The 21,692-nt window shown below is 38.2% G+C and overlaps 1 protein-coding gene across 7 annotated transcripts in view; it reads right to left on the bottom strand.

Annotated features, from left to right (window-relative positions):
• Nucleotides 1–2,397: 2,397 nt before the first annotated feature.
• LOC139360988 (neuroligin-4, X-linked-like) overlaps nucleotides 2,398–21,692 on the bottom strand; it is a 262,215-nt gene continuing 242,920 nt past the window's right edge. For 6 of the 7 annotated variants that reach the window (XM_071089483.1, XM_071089488.1, XM_071089486.1 and 3 more), the window contains one exon: nucleotides 2,398–12,698. In XM_071089483.1, the coding sequence (XP_070945584.1) occupies nucleotides 11,849–12,698 (850 nt within the window). In that variant the 3' untranslated portion in view covers nucleotides 2,398–11,848. The remainder of the gene's footprint in view (nucleotides 12,699–21,692) is intronic. The other variant, XR_011618573.1, reaches the window with a different exon arrangement.

The following is a 21,692-nucleotide window of genomic DNA, read 5'->3' as shown; positions in this document are numbered from 1 at the left end:
GCTCCTGAGTAGCTGGGACTGCAGGCACCCGCCACTGTTCCCAGCTAAATTCTGTATTTTCAGTAGAGATGGGGTTTCACCATGTCGGCTAGGCTGGGCTCAAACTCCTGACCTTGTGATCTGCCTGCCTTGGGCTCCCAAAATACTGGGATTATAGGCGTGAGTCACCATGCCCAGCCCTATCTTACTGTTTTTAAACTGGACTTGCTATTACAAGAAAATAGGCAGGAACTTCCTTGTCTTTATGTCATTTTTACTGTCCATTTCTCTTGGGGACTAATCATTAAAAATTCAGATTTTGATTAGTAATGAAGTGTACCAGGTGCACCCCATGTGCCACTAACACGTCAGGTTTTTTTGTTTTTTATTTTTTTGTTTTTTCTCCCAATAAGGGAGTCTTGCTCTGTTCCCCAAGCCAGAGTGCAGTGGTATGATCTCAGCTCACTGCAACCTTTGCCTTTCAGGTTCAAGGGATTCTCCTGCCTCACCCTCCTAAGTAACTGGGATTATAGTCGCGGGCCACCAACCCTGGCTAATTTTTGTATATTTAGTAAAGAAGGGGTTTCACTATGTTGGCCAGGCTTCTCTTGAAGTCCTGACCTCAAGTGATTTACCCACCTCAGCCTCCCAAAGTGCTGGAATTACAAGTGTGAGCCACCTCGCCCAGCATCTCCAGTGATGTTGTTATTGTAACTCAGAAATAAACATAAGGATTCTTATCCCAAATGAGATGTGTGATAGAATAAAGAAAATGTGCGGAAGCCCAGTGGAGAGAGACATAGGTGTAAAGATCATGGAATTAGAATAGCTAGTGAGAGTTGTTTACAGGAAGACTTGTTTAAAGGAGACTTGTTCAAAAAAAGATGTGCTATGAGGACAGAAGAGATGGAATACTCCTATTATGTCACATATTTTTAATCTCTTCTCTCACATGTCTTTTACCAGAGATGACAATATTCTTGATAAAGTGCTTAAACACCTGTAGCAACAGGGATAAAATCTAAGGGGAAGAAGAGTTGTAAAATCTATGAACATCCAAATGAGCTCTTGAGTCATCAGTAAGTTTTGTGTCAATACTGATGGTTTATCTTGGATTTTTGACTGAAAGGAAAAGAGACTCATCACACAGGGGTTGCTATGTAGACAATGTGTCCTGTAACGGGGAATTTTAGGACAACCAGGAATCCTCCCTTCCCAGACAGCCAAGAATGCTCCTTCCCTTTTTCTGGTTTTCCCTTCCTCTTCCTCTCTGGGGGATACAGTTTCTTCCATATCATGTTGTCTTGCCTTTCACTTGGTCCTGCTTCTACAGTGCTTCCCAATTTCACATTGTCAAATGTCTCTATCTTCATCTATACTTTAAACATGCTTATTCTGATTTCCCTTTTTATTTTTATTGTGGGGGGCTATCATTGATCTATACACTCCTCTTCCTGCTCCTCCTCCTCCTCCTCATCATCATCATCACCATCATCACTTCTACTATTATTATTCTTTCGTAAGGAAAACTGAGTTTTTCTTACCGAGTAGCCCACGGATCAACCTGGAAGAAAATGAGAAAAAGTCCAGGCACTGCGGCTCCCACCTGTAATCCCAGGACTTTGGGAGGCAGAAGGTGGAAAATCACTTGAGGTCAGGAGTTCAAGACCAGCCTGCCCAAAATGGTGAAAATCCATCTCTACAAAAAAATACAAAAATTAGCCATTCCGGATGGCATGTGCCTGTAGTCCCAGCTACTCGAGACTAAAGTGGGAAAATTCCTTAAACCTGGGAGGTGGAAGTTGCAGTGAGCCAACATTGCAACACCACACTCCTCCAAGATTACACCACTGCACTTCAGCCTGTGCAACAGAGAGAGAATTTGTCTCAAAAGAAGAGAGAGAGAGAGAGAGAGACCATCCTGGCTAACACGGTGAAACCCCATCTCTACTAAAAAATACAAAAAACTAGCCGGGCGAGGTGGCGGGCGCCTGTAGTCCCAGCTACTCGGGAGGCTGAGGCAGGAGAATGGCGGGAACCCGGGAGGCGGAGCTTGCAGTGAGCTGAGATCTGGCCACTGCACTCCAGCCTGGGTGACAGAGTGAGACTCCGTCTCAAAAAAAAAAAAAAAAAAAAAAAAAAAAAGAAAGGAAGAAAGAAAGAAAGAGAGAGAAAGAAAATGAGAAAAAAGGGTTACTATTATACATAGCTTCTAACCCTAAAAAAGGAAACAAAAAAATAAAAAATACAAAAAACACATGATCTGCCTCTCCATCAAGATAGGAAATAAGATCAATAGCTTTAAAAGGGTAGGAAATTGAACTATTGTCCCAAGTCCTATTAATTCAGGACAACTGCTACAGGGTACAATTGTGTGAATATTTGCCCATCTATGAAGAATAAAACCAGGGTAGGCTCAAACTGTACACTATTTATTTGTTAAAGGACTTGCCATGGTATCTGCTTACAGTAATTATCTGATGGATTAATATAACAAAAATCAAATTTATGTTGTTTTTTAATAGAAATATTGTATCACATGGTTCTGATTTTTTTTCAATTTATAGGTGACAAAATACATCATGGTAAATGAGATAATTAAATGAAAGGCTTTCCATGGCATCTTGGACTAGAAACCAAGATGATAATCCATAGGCTCTAGAAGTTCTGGCAGCAATGTGAATGCTTGTTCAATTAAATCACTTTTCCTGGAAACTGAAAGGGCCAAAACTCTGCAGAGGACAGAGGTAACTGTAAGGTTTAATTTACATGGCTCACAAGTGAATACCATATTTTCTCTATTTTTTGTACAGTAAACACCTATATTAATAGCATTAATTTGAAGTTGCAGCCCATTGCTTCAAAATGTGAGAAGTCAAAACCATGCCTTCTTTCTACAGGCCTAACATTGGAATAATATTTCCAGGGACCATTCAAACAACCATCAGCATACTTTATTTTTTAAAAAGGAAATATTAGTATTTTTTTCTCCAGCATATATGGTTCATAAAAGACTCACATAATTTGAAATACTTGTGTGTCAACATGCTGTAAATTCTTATTTTCCTTGGTTACTCTAACAGTTAATTGAGATTGCAAAATGTTAGCCCTCCCTATTACAAACTATTTTATATATACCTCTAAATTAAGAGACACACATCTTAAAACATTAGTTTGTACTTTGTTTCTGCCAGTACATAAGATACTCTTAAATGAGTTTGAAAACTATTCCCTGGGATGGAAGAACAAAGTTAAAACTTGTTATGTAATGGGTTCCACTTAGGTTTATAAGAAAATTGTGGCTAAAGCATATAAACAGTGACCATGTATCCTGCTAAATTTCTTTTTCTCTCAGGAGCAAGCCAGCATATAGAAATTTGAATTTCAGAGGTGGGGAAGGACAGGATGAAAAATACTGCACATTTAAAACTTAAGTATATGAAATCTTCACACTTAAATGCATTCTTACTTAAATATTTGGTAGATCTTTAAGGTGGAATCACTGCCTAAATGACAACCTTAAACCAAAGTAGTTGGATTTAGAGGTGGGGATCTGCCCTGTGTCTGCTGCTGAATGTTCTTCTAATGGAATTTGAGGACAGAGGAAGGAGATTCTGAAGCAGTCAGGTAGGGACATAATGTTTTCTCCCATTGTCCAAGTCTGGAGAAAAAGAATTTTGCCCATGGTCTGATGGGGATGACACAACACATTGGAGCTGGTGGGGTGATGATAATAACCACATATTTCACAAAGTGCATGCACTGGTCACACAGGTTAGGCAGTTCATGGACATTGTTGGCTAGGAGCAGGTGTCCTGGGGTTTCATCTCATTCAAAGAGTGCTGCTTTTGAAAGCCAGTTCTATTTAATGCATTTTGGGGTACCTTCTGTAGCAATCCAAGCCTGCTTTCTTCTATGCTAAGCACTATTCACAATGTTTCCGCTGTCACCTGTATCTCCTTTGTGCTCTCTAATCTTAATTTTTCAAGTTCCATGCAATCTCTGTGTGCATTCAGGTGAGGTGCAGGCAAAACCAGGATTTTAAAGTGCTATTTCAGCCAAAAAATGAGCACAAAGCAAAATAAGCAGAAGTAAAATAAAATCATGTGTAAAACTGAGAAACTGTGTTTTAAATGGGCACTCTACAGAATTCTATAAGCACTCTGAATCTACTTTTGTGTGTGTGTGTGTGTGTACATGACAAGTTTTATGATATAAAGCTATCAAAGTTCTCTATAAATAGAGAGATGATAGTGATTTTTTTTCTTCCCCAAAATGTCTACAGGAGGCATATATTTCTGCAATAACCAGGTTTTTTGGAGAATAGTTAACAAACAAGCACACGCTCTTGCTGATGAGTTGATGTGCGCAGCACACCAACATGGCACAAGTATACATATGTAACAAACCTGCACATTGTGCACATGTACCCTAGAACTTAAAGTATAATTTAAAAAAATAAAAACAAAACAATATGATTAGGAACACTAGAAATTTTATGTGCAAAGTCTGCAACCTTGAGCGATTCATTTAATCTTCTGTACCCCAGTTTCCTCATCTGTAAACGGAGAGTCTGCACCCTGGAACCAGTAAAAGGATTAAATTACTTAATGCATATAACTTATGCAGAACAATACATTTTGATGATTATCTGAAAGTTTTAAAAGTTGAAACAAGTGATTCGTCTGTAAATGGTTGAATCAACGCTTTTAGAAAATCTCTTAAGCATTTGTTTGAAAAGTTTGTCTGCATGTAACACTTATCCTTATAAATTGTAAGGTACTTTTCTGTTACTATAATCTAAAAACTGTAATTGCTTTTTAAATACTAGAAACAACATCCAATAACTTAGGCAGGCCAAACATGCTAGTTTGAAATCTGTGATCATAATGTATACACTTGTAAAAACGGGTGTTGCATAAAAAATAAAGCTAATATCTGAGCCCACAAGAAACCAGTTTGACCAATTGTACCACTGAAGCATAATAGTGGTTCTAATATTAGAAATCAGTCACCATCTGATTTCTCAGTTTTTAAGGGAATTTTTAGGGTTATATTTTGGTGTGCCGGAAATGCATATTTCCATTTCCTTTCTGCTGAGTCCAAGTTCTTGTGTTTAGGGCCCATAGCTGAGAAAGATTTCTCTTTCAAGTATCCTTCCAGCTGTAGCTGTTAACAATTTGTCTTAGTCTCCAAGGACTACCTCTCCAGCCTTTTTAGGAACAAGTGACCTCAAGAACTAGTTGGAACATTCCACTTTAACGAATGTCACCTGTTAATTTCAGGCAGGGTTTTCTCCTGGCTAATTTTTCTCATTTTTCCTAGTTCTCTTGCTTCTACAGGAAACCAGATTATTTGTGCATATTCTAAGTACTTATATGGATGGTCATTTTAGAGTAAGGCAGAGGTACAGTTGACCTTGTTTGTATCCCAATTTCTTTCAATATATTAATAAGATTTTGCAGAGAAAGTATCACTTTTACTTCCTTAGCATAACTTTTTTTTTTTTTTTAACCAAGTGGCCTAGGAGATGTGACATATGCATATATTTCCTGGAAGTTCTGAGAAACAACAAAAAACAGCCCTTATATCTGGCTGCTAGAACTAACCTGCTATATAGTGACTAAGTCAAGGTGCATCTGCCTGCACATAAAAATAATTGAAAGAACTTCCACATCAGAGGAAGGCAGCCCACAGCCAGCATGGAATAAGACAGAAATACGAACAGTCTGTAAGCACCAAAGATGATCCCAAATCCCCTGCTCTTCTACTGCTTATTTTTACCGAAGACAATGCTAGTCATGCTCTGGTCCTGTCACTTTCTGGCTAAAGGTTATTGACATCCCCCTTATCCTGATAGCAACCAATCCAGGAACAAGTTTTTGCCCCTCTGAGCTCATATAAAACAACCCAGTCTAAACCCAAACCCTTGACCAGCCCATCTGAACCTCACTCCAAGGTAGCTCATCATTCTCCTCTCTCTGTCGAAACAACTTCCTAAACCCAAGCTTAATGACAAATTGTGGTTCCAGGTGGTTTTTGATGACTACACTTTATCAGTTCTGGTACATGCAGTCAAAAAAGATGTAATATTTTATCTTTTTTTTTTTTTTTTTTTTTTTTTTTTTTTTTTACTTTCTTATATCTTGTCTTATTACTGTCTCCATCACCCTTAAAAAGAGGAGAGTAATTAATTTCTGATTGCTCTGGCTTCTTAATGCTTTCCTTGCATCCAGAGCCCTCTCACTCCAATGCAGACGATTCTCATGGTTACTGCTAAAGTGGACAGTTCTCCATCTTTTGCAACCTAAATGAGCTGGGGTTAGATGAGAAACAGCAACAAGTGCATCACTTAGAGAACTTCTTGGAAATTCAGACACAGGTTCACTAAACCACAGTTCAATAAAGATCTGTCCATTAAGTTGACATCCTGTGTATTCCTAAGTATGCGTACTTTAGAGAATTACTGCTAAATGTCTCAAATAAATACACTCATAAACCACTTTGGCGCAATCATTGGTGTCTCTCAATTGACTTCAGGACAAAGCGCAAACTCCCTGTCGTGCAGTTGGATGTTTTTTATCAGCCAGTTTCTTTCTGTCTCATTTTTCACACCTTTCTAAAAAACACCTTATATTTTTCACCCATGATGCAGGAGCCACATCTTCCTATGTCTTCCTCTGTCTTCTCACTTCAAAGATGTGGAATATTATCCTCCCCACAACACAACACCCACCACTAATTTTTCTACAGAGCTGTAAAGACCTGGCTTAGGGGTTTCTTAATACAGAATATGTGCCCAATCTTCCCAGACTAGGTTAAGGGCATCCAGACATTTATTAGCACCACTTATTAGCATGGGTGCCATCTCCAGCACCCATTGCCTCTCCTTGCTTCTGTGTTTCTCTCCCTTCCCCTCGAGTTTTATGCTGTGAGGTTTTTTCTTCAGTTTTAACACCAGCCCAGCATGGGGCCTGGGACAGTGGAGATATTCAGTAAAAATTCGCTGAATAGATGCATATAATTTTAGCATTCCTTGAGTTATTCAAAATGAACAAGAATGCATAAAATAGTCAAAACAAGAGTGATTCTCCCTGCAACTGAAATTTGCTAAAAATTAGACTTTGAATGCCTGAAGATGACATTTGATTAAATATGTATATATGTATGCATGTATATACATGTTTATTTGTGTACATTTAATGAAAATGCCATTCTGAGGGATTTAAGTGCATCTGTGAATATGTCTATATATAAATTATGTATATGTATATATGCCTATGTGTCTATATGTGAGTGTATAGTGTAATGCTCCTTTTGCAAGCAGAATGCATTCCAAGACTCCCAATGATACCTGAAGTCACAGATAGTCCCAAACCCTTTATACACTATGTATTTTATTACATATATACACTTATTATGAAGCTTAATTTATAAAGTAGAGGGAGTAAGAGATTAACAATAACTAATAAAATAGAACAATTATAATGCTATAAATGTTATGTGAATGTTTTTTCTTTCAAAATATCTTATTGAAGTACTCAAATATTTTTAGACCACAGTTCACCACAGTAAATGAAACTGCAGAATGTGATTTCACAGATGAAAAGGACTAATGTAATATATTCACACACAGACATACACACACACACGCACACACACAGGAATGTATATATGAGCATAAATGTGTTACAGATGTGTAAGTATATATGAGTGTGTGTGCAATTAAGAGTGTGTGTGCATATATATTTAATGGAATTGACATATTCAGGAATTTAAAGTGTGTGATATCTATGTATATATGTAAATGTGTAACATACATGTGCATATATGCATGTGTGCATATACAGTATATATAATGTAAACATACACAGTCATGCATCACTTAACAATAGGGTTCTGAGAAAAGTATCATTAGGCAATTTCATCATTGTGCAAACATCATGTAGTGTACTTACACAAAACTAGAGATATAGCCTATAGCACACCTAGACTCTATGGTATAGCCTAGTGCTTCCAGGCTACAAACCTGTACAGCATGTAACTTGAGAGAAGACCCTAAGCAACTATAACACAATGATAAGTATTGTTTCATCTAAACCTATCTAAACACAGAAAAGGTACAATAAAAATATGGTATTTTAATCTCATGAGACCATCATCATATATGTGATCTATAGTTGTCCAAAACATTATGCTATTTATGACTCTATATATACATACATATATATAGGATAGGTACATGTATACACATACGTAATGTACACATACATGTACATATATGCATATGTTTGTATGTATTTCTCCTGTGTGCCTTCACAACATGATTGAGGCCAACAACATCTGAAGGATTTAGGAGTTCACATATGCCAAATAGTCTTGGTCCTTGCTATATTTCTTTACTTGATACTTAGCTAAGATTTTTATGCAGGACCTTGACTTACAGAGTTTGCTGAATAATTCTTGGTGAAAGATCGGGATATGAAGATATACTATCTTGTTATCCATCAAATTTTCCTGTCCAAGGGGGCATGTTTCCAAGTCCAAACAGCTTCCATTATGAAAGGGGAGTAATGCAGGTGCCTGCTCCTTAGAGCTACTGTGAATGTGAAACAAATTCATGATGGCTGGATTTACAGGAAGGAATTGACAAATGAGCTCCCATTGGAATGACACGATTCTCTGCCTCTTGATTTTCTTTCAGTAGAATTTTTGCTATCACTTGAAGGTTTACTCATCTAAGGCTTTGTATTTGCAACTGTTAAGGCATTAGTGTGTTGAACACAACTCAAGACACAGTGACACAAGAATGAATAGTAGTAGAAATAACAAATCCAAACACTCAGTTTCAGGCAGTGTCATCTCAGGAGCTTTACCAAACAGGGCTTAGTTTTCCAAAATCAGGCCTGCAGAGAGCCTCCTCAACTGTGCAGCTGGCCAAAGCTAAAACAATCATCCCATTATCAAATGTATTTATCCATTTGTAGCTATGTGAGAACTATCAGTTAGCATTTACAAAGAAAAAGGCACTCAAAGAACAACAAAAGTAAATAAAATATGCCACCTACCAAGAAAGAACAGATGCGTAATTGTTTGCACAAAGCATTATAAAATATTGTGATATTTTATTATTAAAATGCGCTGAAAAGTTTATACATGTGTGTCTGGCAATATATATCTTCTATCATTACTTAAGGCAAAATAAGGAATAAAATCTCAAAATGATAGCACAAGGAACCATTGAAACTTATGTCCCTTTGAAGATCATGGAAAAGCCTAGGAAAGGATTTTTTTCTTACTTTTTCTCATTTTTTTCTTTTTTCTCTTTTTTTTTTTATAAATAGCAACTATATTTTTCTCATAGAAGTCTATGAGGATTCTATAACTTCTTTTCATGTAGAAATGAGATATCTTGTAAGATGTACTAAATCACTTTTGATCATAATCTCCTGTAAAAGCTAAAGTTATTTATTTAACAGGAACTCTTCTTTTCCATAAGACGTCACAAGACTGTCATGTTTATTGTACATATTGCTAGTAGGAGACAATTGAAAATATAAAAAAAATACTGGAATTCATATTACAGACAGACAAAACCAGCATGGTGCCACACATCACTTCCTTTGTAGTTTCATGGAGAGCCTGTTTGTGGTTGCTCAGGTGGGTTCATACATTGCGTGCAGAAATGGCCTAATCATAGCTCTATGAAACAATGAATTGGGAATGAAATCTTACCATGTCACCTCTGTGTAGGAAAGAAATGTTGCTTCAAGTGTGCTAAGTGCAGATCATAATATTTCATGTATTTATATAAAGAGAATCACTTTCAAATTTAACCCAAGATAAGCAACAAGTTTTGGGGGTGATTTTATGTATATCTTAAATTTTTCTTTTTTCTAGAGGTGACTCTCAAACACTGATATATCACTACGGTTTGAGTGTAGGGATTCAGTAATCAAAGTTGTTATTGCAAAAGAGTCAGGTAGCTGGACAAATTTTATGGGGAATACCCACTTTAGTAGAGGCATTTAACATTGGATTTCTAGAGTAATCCACAATGGAGCCAAGGGACATGATCTTCAAATATCTTTGGCTACTGTTTCTTAGTAATGCAGTAATCTTTGAAAGACAAAATATAGAACAACCATTGCTACTGTGTTTCCTTCTGCCTTGTAACAATCCAAACATCCCTGAAAATGAGAAATGAGAAAATGACAAGCAGTTGGAGAGACAAATATCTGATCCCCAGGTAACCAATTTAAAATGGGTGAATAAATTCCCTTCAGTATCTTGTCAGTGAAGATATCCTAATTTCCTCCTCCCCCCGCCAAAAAAAAACCTATGCAAAGCAGTTTTAATGTTCTATCCTTTTCCCCCCATTCTTCTATAATATTCATTGTTTGGTGATCAGATAAATCCACAAAAAGTGATATTTTCAGACAAGCATATGTTTTATCTCATAAATGATATAAAAGATTTTTTTAAAATCTACTTACTGATAAATAAGGGACTGGGTGCTTAAACAGAAAACACACATATCTTCCTTCAATCTGATTAGCTAAGCTGAGCAGGTACTTCATCAGCCAAATCCTCCAGCAGCTGCTAGGGAACATAGAGGAGTATTTACTCCAAGGGGCATAGTCCCACCAAAGGCAAGCTTTCTTCTTTTTTGGCAGGGTCCTGAAATAGGAAGTAACTCTTCCCAAATGTATTCAAAGGGCAAGAGCTACAAAACAGTACTTGTATTTTTTTTTTCTCTGCTCATTCTCTCTCTCTCTCTCTCTCTCTCTGTGTGTGTGTGTGTGTGTGTGTGTGTGTGTGTGTGTGTGTGTGTGTGTGTGTATGTGTGTGTGTAACTCAACAACTTTTAAATACATTCCACTTTTAGGACCTATGTCTGTGCTGCAATTTCATGAAAACTAGCAAATACAAATCAAATTTCTCCAAAACAATGGTCTCCTAAGAATGCTCTATATGCATCTGTGCAACCTGACAGGCAGAAATGGACCAAACAAAACTTCTGAGTCTTCTGTTTGACCTCACATACTCCTACAAATGAAAATCTCATGTCAGAAAATCTCATGCCTTTGTTTACATGTAATTAAAAAGAAAAGTCTCTTTTGTTGTGGAGGAAGAGAGGTGGTATAACTAATATGTGTGTAAAAGCATAACCTTGCTAAAAGTTCTTTCAAACTGAAAACACAAATAAAAACCTTTCTCTTTTTTGTTTGTCTGCCGTTTTTGTTTGAACTCAACAGCTATATACATTTTTATTTTTTACAAAGTTTCTTAAATATAGTTCAGGCTGGCAAAACACCTCCTTCCACAGAACCCTACGGATTTTGCTGTGCAGTCAATTCTTTTATTTTGATAATAAAATTCTACATTTCCTTGTCTCTGGATTACAGCTCTACGTGCTGAGTAAAAGCCCAAAGATTCTTTCTACACTGAAAAAGAACCATTCATTGTGTAGCCCAGATAGAAATGTTTAAATTTCCATTGTAATTAAAAAATATTAACTGTCCCTGGCTGAGTTTTGGAAGTGAGAGCTGCTACCATGATGTTGGAAACACATAGGTCCTTGAAATGGTGATGTCCTAGTCACACAAAATATTTGTTGGCATGGTAGAGATCTTAAAGCAGTGTTGTAACAGAAACAGATACTATTCACATTTCATATGGTCAGAAATTGATCTCACAATACTGGAAAATGCCAATGAGAAGTGTCTGCTGGGATGGGATTACTGCCCTTTTGCATTTTTGTCTAAACTCAGTGGCAAAAAAACATTCCTGGTTTGGAGATTCTCTTTGTCTCTTCTATGTTGCTGAGCAGGTGGTGCAGAGGGATAGGAGGGGAAATACGGCCAAGCTATACTCTAGTGGTGGAATGTCCGTGGGGTAAATTTGTACTGTTTTGTCCTCCACTGAAGGTGTTAAAAGTGTGCAAAGGCTGCATCCCCGTCAGTGTGTTTGGAATCATGGTGATGGTGTTTGGCGTCATAAGTGGGATATCATCTGGCGACCGGCGCAGCGTGAGGGTGTAGTCTGGTGGGCAGGTGAGCCTCAGCGTGTCGTGTGCCTGCAGCGACTCACACTCGTGATCGTGTTCCAGCTGCTTCATCTGCAAAGACATGATCTCTTCGTTCTGGATGTGAGCGATATCATTTGTGGTGTTTCTCTGGGGACTCGGGCGCCTGTGAGTCTCATGGCGCCTCTTGTCCTTTTTGTAGTACAGAGCCGCAAAGGCTAAAATGTTGAGGAAGAGGAGCGATGCCCCGACGGCAATGGTGACACTTAATTCAGTGGAATAATCCCGTTTGGTTTCAATGAGGACAGTTGTGTCCTCGGGCCCCGTTTTGTGAGGGTCCTTAGAGTGTTTGGGATTGTTGGCAGGAGTGATTGCTGGGCGTTTGGTCGTTGGCCATATCTTGGCAGGAGATCGGCGGGTACCATAGGGAAATGATGTCATGTCTGGAGGAGGAACCTTTGTGGTTGTTGAAACATACTGGAATATCTCGTTCAAGTTGTGCAAATGAGGAACGAGTTCCAACCAGAAAGCCACTTTCGTTGCCCGGTAGTGATCTCTCACTCTGGGTTTCAAGCCTATATGCAGGTAGAGCTGGTCTTTGGGATTATACTTGGACCAGGCCACTTCTTCAAAGCGGTTGGGTTTTGTGTGAATGAACTTGGTATCCTGAGGAACTGGTTGATTTGGATCACTGGGGTAGAAGGAAGAAAAAAAAGAAAGGTCATACTCTTCCACATGTGACATGAAATTATCTTAAACCAATAAATCAGGAAGTTACAATCTGCTCTTCATATATATTTTTCAATGAGCACAAAATACCCAAGCAGCAAAGGTACATTCTGCTTTAATCCTAGACATGTCTACCATGTTGTCTTTTCCCTTAAAAATTGCTTATTTTTCTTCTAAATATAAACCCTGATAGCAGTATTGTGGCATTTTTATAACATGTCTACTATTTTTAAGGCATCAAATGATCTTCAAAAATAAAGGGAAAAAAGGAAAACTAAGTGTCCCTAGGAACATTTTCAGTATTTCAAGTTTCACTCTTTTTGAATTGGAAAACTCATCCAGGAGGGATTTGCTCCAAAGGGATATTTGGCAAGGTCTGGAGACATTTTTGGTTTTCATAGACAGATGGCAGTTTCTATGAAGGGTGGAGGTCAGTGATGCCACTAAACACCCTCTGGTGCACAGCAAGGAAGTTATCTGGACCCAAATGTTAACAATACTGAGGCTGAGAAATTCTGATTAAGAATTTTTCAACAAGTGGCCATTCTCGTTCTTGCTCAATAATTGCATTTGAAGTAAATGAACAGATGTTGCAGTTTTGAGTTGATGGGTGCTGACGAGTTGATGGGTGCAGCACAGCAACATGGCACAAGTATACATATGTAACAAACCTGCATGTTATGCACATGTACCCTAGAACTTAAAGTATAATAATAAAAAATAATAATAATAATAAACACTCAAAATAAAATAGGCGTTATAATTACAAGCTGTTTATAAATCAACACATGCATCATTTGTTAGCTCTCTTTTTGAAAGTAAAATACCTATGCACATGGACACTTTTTGAAGACTGAGTCCAGAAAAGATGAAAGCACACCATATTTGCTGTAAGAAGTTTGTTAAAATGGTACATATAGTTATGGTGAGGTAAACATGTTTAGGATAAATAAGATACCCAGAAACAAGCTGAAGGCAGTTACAGATGCTAAGTTGTGCTTAGAAGCTATACACTGAATAATTATCTTATTATTATTTGCACAAGCGGGCAAAGGTAGAAAGAGAATCAGAAAAGTTTGGAGATAATTCATAAAACATAGAGCCTTTAAACATCTTTGCAACCAACTCTTTTAAGATAACACTTCCCCTTCAAAAACAAATATAGCAAATTCTAATTTCTTCCTTTTCTTATGGTTGATAAAGTAAGCTATAAAACCAATTACATCTTAAGGTTTAATTATTACAAAAAAATTGAAATTATGCATGGTAAAATGTCATCTAGTAGTTAATACTGAGCATTGAGATGTGATGTGCAGACCAAGGCAGGCAGGGAGTTGCAACATCCTGATCAATGGCTCCAGCTGTAAGCTAAGGTCCGTCTTCCAGGTAACTCCTCCTTAGGGGGACTTTTGTGAAGCTACCTATAGCCATTGCATATTGCCCTGTATGGCAGAAGGCTGCAGGAACAAGGAAGAGTATGTATCTAGTCATCACCAGACATTGTGCAGGATTCAACCAATGTACTTGACTCAGAGATGTCACATGTGCTAAAGGAAGATTTTCTGCCCTCAATCTGAGTCTGTGGTTGTGGTAAAAGAAATAATATCCCTGTATTTAAATTTCTGGAGCTCTAGCTCATTAACAGCTGTGAAATCTTGGGCAAATTTTCCAGTCAGTATTGGCCTTAACTTAGCCACCTATATATTGAATAAGAATATTAGGCTTAGAGATTAGTGATGAAGGTTGAAAGAAAATGACAAAATGTCAGACATATGGTGATAATTCAGCCAATACTATCCCTTCTTTTCCAATATAAAAATTAGAACACTTACAGTATTGCAAGGGAGGTGGAACTAGGGAATGATGGAGTGATATACTGTATATCAGAGTATATACTATAATTCTATATTACATACATTATAGAGTATATAAAAGTATACTGTATATCACAAACTATAGATAAGTATACTATATATCACAGTTTATACTACATTCTAACCATATACTATATGCAGTGTGTATGTGTGCATATTACATATATATATGTATACCTGTATATCTATCTATAGATATAGATATAAGATGTATTACATAATAGAGAAGAAAAATAAAGTCGACCTCTACCTATTAGTTGAATGCACACTAACTGCTGTGCTTTCACGTTACTAAGACGGTGAGAACAAATACATGTAAAATCACATAGGTTCTAATACCATGAGATCTCATATTTATTCATAAACAATATATTTGGAAAGTCTACTGCTTTTTATTTAGTATGCATATATTTTGATATGGCTTTGAAAAATACTGAATTCATTATAGTATCTCATGTTTCTTTTGCTTCTTTAAGCCTTCTGAAAAAATTATGAAGTTTTTACTTATTTAATGAGTTGAAATAAAAATAAATGAATAAATATTTTAGGGAAAAAATCCTGCTAATATTTGTTATTGATTTTTAGTGTTCTAAAGAAACAAATGGAAGTGAAGATTCCTCCTTTTTTTCACGGATCCAATTTTACTAAATTGGGTCTATTAGATGTGTGGCTATCTTATCTATTAGGCAGTGAGCATCTAGGAGATGGAGTACTCTGATCATGTTCACTACGGGGCAATTTGAAAGAATCCAGGGTATATTTGAAAGGTAAAGAAAACACGTTTATTTTTCCTGTAATCCCAGCACTTTGGGAGGCCGAGGAGGACGGATCACAAGGTCAGCAGATCGAGACCACGGTGAAACCCCGTCTCTACTAAAAATACAGAAAACTAGCCGGGCGAGGTGGCGGGCGCCTGTAGTCCCAGCTACTCGGGAGGCTGAGGCAGGAGAATGGCGTGAACCCGGGAGGCGGAGCTTGCAGTGAGCCGAGATCCGGCCACTGCACTCCAGCCTGGGCGACAGAGCGAGACTCAGTCTCAAAGAAAAAAGAAAAGAAAGAAAACACACTTATTTTATTCTTGAAGAATAAAGGAAAGGATTTGGGATATCCGGATAAGTGAGCTGCTGCCTGATACAATCTATGTATTAAAGATCTCAGAGATACATAGCCAGAATTCTTTATTTTTTTTTATTACTTTTTTAATTATACTTTTAAGTTCCAGGGTATATGTGCATAACGTGCAGGTTTGTTACATATGTATACTTGTGCCATGTTGGTGTGCTGCACCCATCAACTCGTCAGCACCCATCAACTCGTCATTTACATCAGGTATAACTGCTAATGCAATCCCTCCCCCCTCCCCCCTCCCCATGATAGGCCCCGGTGGGTGATGATCCCCTTCCCGAGTCCAAGTGGGAAAGGATTCCCTATTTAAAATATGGTGCTGGGAAAATTGACTAGCCATAAGTAGAAAGCTGAAACTGGATCCTTTCCTTACTCCTTATACGAAAATTAATTCAAGATGGATTAGAGACTTAAATGTTAGACCTAATACCATAAAAACCCTAGAAGAAAACCTAGGTAATACCATTCAGGACTTAGGCATAGGCAAGGACTTCATGTCTAAAACACCAAAAGCAATGGCAGCAAAAGCCAAAATTGACAAATGGGATATAATTAAACTGAAGAGCTTCTGCACAGCAACAGAAACTACCATCAGAGTGAACAGGCAACCTACAGAATGGGAGAACATTTTTGCAATCTACTCATCTGACAAAGGGCTAATATCCAGAACCTACAAAGAACTCAAACAAATTTACAAGAAAAAAACAAACAACCCCATCAAAAAGTGGGCAAAGGATATGAACAGACATTTCTCAAAAGAAGACATTCATACAGCCAACAGACACATGAAAAAATGCTCATCATCACTGGCCATCAGAGAAATGCAAATCAAAACCACAATGAGATACCATCTCACACCAGTTAGAATGGCGATCATTAAAAAGTCAGGAAACAACAGGTGCTGGAGAGGATGTGGAGAAATAGGAACACTTTTACACTGTTGGTGGGATTGTAAACTAGTTCAACCATTATGGAAAACAGTATGGCGATTCCTCAAGGATCTAGAACTAGATGTACCATATGACCCAGCCATCCCATTACTGGGGATATACCCAAAGGATTCTAAATCATGCTGCTATAAAGACACATGCACACGTATGTTTATTGCGGCACTATTCACAATAGCAAAGACTTGGAATCAACCCAAATGTCCATCAGTGACAGCCTAGATTAGGAAAATGTGGCACATATACACCATGGAATACTATGCAGCCATAAAAAAGGATGAGTTTGTGTCCTTTGTAGGGACATGGATGCAGCTGGAAACCATCATTCTCAGCAAACTATCGCAAGAACAGAAAACCAAACACCGCATGTTCTCACTCATACATGGGAACTGAACATAGCCAGAATTCTTAAACCCAGATAAATTTGTGGAGTAATATTATGACAGCCCATGCCATTTATGTTACCAAACCCTGCAAACAGTGAGGTCTAGGTGTATGATATCAGTGTTTTATTTTTTAGTCTTTATTCAGCATGAGAAATGTCTAAATCACTGTGAGTAAAATTAAAGATTGTAATGACTGAGCATAGAAACACAAGTTGGTCTCTGTAGTAAAAGACTCAATACATGTCTTCCTCCATATCCATTAGCACCTAAGACAGCCATTTCCACCTGTCCTATTTTATTTGATATGTAATCTTGGCAGCAGAGACTCAAGTGCAATTCTAATACCTTGTTCATTTCTTTAGCTAGAGATGGCTATAGTACTATGATCTCTCTAAAAATATCTGTGAATCCTGTCAGCAGTTCCTTTAAGTAGTACAGGTTTTCCTTATAGCCAAAACATTGTTAGCGGTTAACCATCTGTTACCAAACTAGTTTACTATGCAGCAACTCTTTTGCCACACCAGGTGAGGATGTTCATTAATTCAGCTTAAAATCCCTTTTTGGTAGTAAAGGTCTCCTTTACAACAAGAATTATGCTGCAACTCTCTGTAATCAATCCCTGCTAAATACTTCATTGGGACTTCCTCCCTCCACCCCCTGCCCCAGATTTAGCAATAGTTAAATATAAATTATTGATAGAATAGAGAACATTCAACAGCAGTGATGGTGTCTGATGCAAACAAGATAGAAATCAATCTCATGTACAAGCCTCAGACTCAGTGGAACAACATAAAAAAATGAAAATATATGTTGATCTGATTTGCCATTACAAAATTATCTGCCCATTTCTGACTTCCAAAAGCACATAAATTCTTCTATTACATATTATAATGCATTGTTTGATAACTTTAAAGCACTGCTCTTTGTCATATCTTATAAACAGACCAAGATTTGGCCAGTCGCAGTGGTTCTCACCTGTAATCCCACCACTTGGAGAGTTTGAGGTGGGCAGATCACAAGGTTTGAAGTTTGAGACCTGGCCAACATGGTGAAACCCTGTTTCTACTAAAAATAAAATTAGCCACTTTATACTATACTATACTATACTATACTATACTATACTATACTATACTATACTATACTATACTATACTATACTATATTATACTATACTATACTATACTATACTATACTATACTATACTATACTATACTATACTATATTATACTATACTATACTAGAGTATAGTGTATGTGCAAAGGTTGCATCCCCGTCAGTATATTTGGAATCATGGCGTTGGTGTTTGACATCATAAGTGGGATATCATCTGGCGACCGGTGCAGCGTGAGGGTGTAGTCTGGTGGGCAGGTGAGCCTCAGTGTGTCGTGTGCCTGTAGTGACTCACACTCGTGATCGTGTTCCAGCTGCTTCATCTGCAGAGACATGATCTCTTCGTTCTGGATGTGAGTGATATCATTTGTGATGTTTCTCTGGGGACTGGGTACAGTGGTGGGAGCCTGTAATCCCAGCTACTTGGGAGTCTGAGGCAGGAGAATTGCTTGAACCCAGAGGTGGAGGTTGCAGTTATCTAATGCTAACATGAAAATATACAGGTGACATGATTTGTAAGCAAGGATCCAATTATCCCTCCCTCTCTGCTTCTTTCCTTTCTCCCCTCCTCCTTTTCCTCATTTCTCTCTCACACTCCCTTTCCCTGTTTTCCTCCTTTCCCTTCCCCATCCCTCCCTTCCCTCAATCCTTTCTTCCTCTCTTCCTCCATTCCCTCTTTTTTCTTCCTCTCCTCCTTCCTCTTTCCCTTCCTTCTTTTTTGTCTCCATCCATTTCTTCCTTCCCTCTCTCCCAAATCTCTCTTTACTTCTTTCCTCTCTTCTTTCTTCCTCCTCCCTTCCTCTCTTCTCTCTTTTGTCTCATGCTTTCTTTCCTTTTCTCCCTTCTTTTCTTCTTTTCCTCCTTCTTTCACCTTCCTTCCTTCATCTTTCCTTCCTCTTCTCCCCCTTCCTTCTTTGTTTCCTTCATTCCTCCCTTCCTTTACTCCTTTGATTTCCTCCCTTTCTTCTTCCTTCCTTCTTTCCCTCTCTTCCTCCCTCTATCTCTTCTTTCCCTCCCTCCCTTCTTTCCTTCATCTGCTTCCCTCAGTGCCTTCATCTGACCTTCCTTTTTTATTCTGACATACACATTCTAACATCATTTTTCTGTGATCATCCAAATTTCAAAGGTTTATGCATACCAGGTATATGTACTTTTAAACTTATATTAAGGGTCACAACCATCTGTTTTGAGATGTCTGTAAAGAAGCATCCAGACACCATCCACTTCATCTCCGCAAACATTTGCCATCAGGAGACTATGCTGTGCCTGCAGGTTTAAAACACATGACATGATGACCACTGAGAGTGGTGAAACGTTCTCTCACAATGTGATCCTCTCCCCAGAGCACTGTGTAGTGACAGACATGCTGTGAGCTCTTCTTGTTTCCTCCTATCACCTCCAGTGCTGGAAGGGAACAGTGAAGGAATGCAGAAATATTCCCTCCTTTTCTGTGGTAGCTCACACCATGACAGTAGATAAGATGAGTCCCATGTTTTCTCCTTACAGGCATCAGGTTGGTTTGTTCTCTGCATCTGATGACCAGGGAATCTTTCTCTGCCCTGGAGTGATCAGGCCACCACCCAATTTACAATAAACAAATAACTGGCAACAGTGAAATTCCTCATTTCCTTCTCTTATGGGGCTGCTAAAGAAGTGTGATCACTTAAACTATTTATATTTGAATCCACCTTGCATTTCACATGACATGTAAATTCTGAGCAACTTCCTCGACAAATCATTTGAGTCATTCTAATACCTTTCCAATGAAACAAAATAACTCACTGTATTAATACAGTCTGTTATTTCAGGGATGTTTCCTATGGATGAAGAAACAAAAATAGAGGCTTCAGACAGACTGACATTCAGGAGCTCATTGCCTCAGTGAACTCTCTACCTGAAGCTTTTGATTTCAGTAGCATCAGAGTGTCTCTCCAAGTTCTAGTGGTTTTTCCTTCCTCATCTCCTCCAGTGATGTCAGGGCCTCCACGAAACCTAGAAGCACCCTCAACACAGACCATGAATGGCAATGTGAATGTATTCCCTAAATGCAGGGTGGAATTCACAGGCTCTAAGCCAAGTAACTTTAAGAAACAGATTTATGGCATTAAAAAGTACTCAATAACAGAGAGATCACTGGTATTCTCACGGCTGTCTCAGACTTTCATAGTATCTTGGTGAAAGCGTCCATTTGGTGCCAGTAGTGATGATAATTACCTCACAAAACTAATTAACTACCTTTATTTTCCTACCGTTTTTTCTTTTTTCTTTCTTTCTTTTTTTTTAAGTAATAAGAGAGCCAGCCTCAATCTCATAGCCTATGGAGTCAGGAGGAGTTAATGAGAATTTAACAGCATTATTTAGATTTCACTATTGTTTTAATGGTTCTATAAAATATATGAAGACTAACTCTAGTCTTCCACTTAAGATAATCTATAAAGTTTATTTTCAAATCCTATAAGGAGGAAAAGAAAAAGCATAGGGTTTTAATGGAAGTAAGTAAACACAGTGTTCCATATGAACTCAGTAGTATGTTTGGATGCCAATACAGTGAAGACTGAATGAGTATAGCCCTCTTGGGACACACTCTTGCAAGTCTTCAGGCTTCAAGACAAAGGAATTCTCTACAAGGGTAGACACCACCTATCTTAGTGTTAAGGTGTGGCCCTGTCTTCACAGGTTATTAGAAATTGAATACTGTCTTCTCCTAAATTAAGATATGCTGAAGTCCTAACCCCCATATCTCAGTATGTGAGCATATTTGGAAACAGGGTAATGGCAGATGTGATTATTTAAGTTAAGAGGAGGTCATACTGGAGTAAGTAAGCTTCTAATGCACCTTAGCAGATGTCCTTATATAAAAACAGCCATGTGGAGACAGAGAAACACAGGGATGCGATAAGTCGACAAAGACACAGAGTGTAGTTGTGCACCTGCAACCCAGGAATGCCAAAGATTGCAGCCAAATACCAGCAGCTAGGAAGCAGCAAGGAATACTCCCCTGAAACTTTTGGAGAGAACTTGGGCCTGGGAGCACCTTCGTTGCTGACTTCTGGTCTTATGAACTGTAAAATGATAAATTCTATTGTCATATGACACACAGGTTTTCATGCTTTTTTTTGCTTGTTTTAAAGACACAGGTTTCGCTATGTCACCCAGGTTTGAGGGCAGTGGTACAAACATGGCTCACTGCAGCCTTGGCCTCCTGTGCTCTAGTGATTCTCCCACCTCAGCCTTCTAAGAAGCTGAGACTTCTCAGCTCTTGGCATATTCTACCATGCCCTCCTAATATTTTTCATTTGTTTTGTAGAGACAGACTCTCACTATGTTGCCCAGGGTGATCTTAAACTCTTGGCCTTCTTAGGTGATCCTCCGACCTTGGCCTCCCAAAGTGCTGGGATTACAGGCATAAGTCACTGTGCCTGGCACAGCCATACAGATTTTGGCACTCTGGTAACAGCAGCCCAAGTAAAACTAATAAACAAGGGTTACTTAGAAAAAAATATGAATTTTATTTC

This window comes from Macaca nemestrina, chromosome Y (assembly GCF_043159975.1).
Source record: "Macaca nemestrina isolate mMacNem1 chromosome Y, mMacNem.hap1, whole genome shotgun sequence".
In the NCBI taxonomy this organism is placed as follows: Eukaryota; Metazoa; Chordata; class Mammalia; order Primates; family Cercopithecidae; genus Macaca; species Macaca nemestrina.
This window is presented reverse-complemented; position numbering and strand designations above follow the sequence as displayed.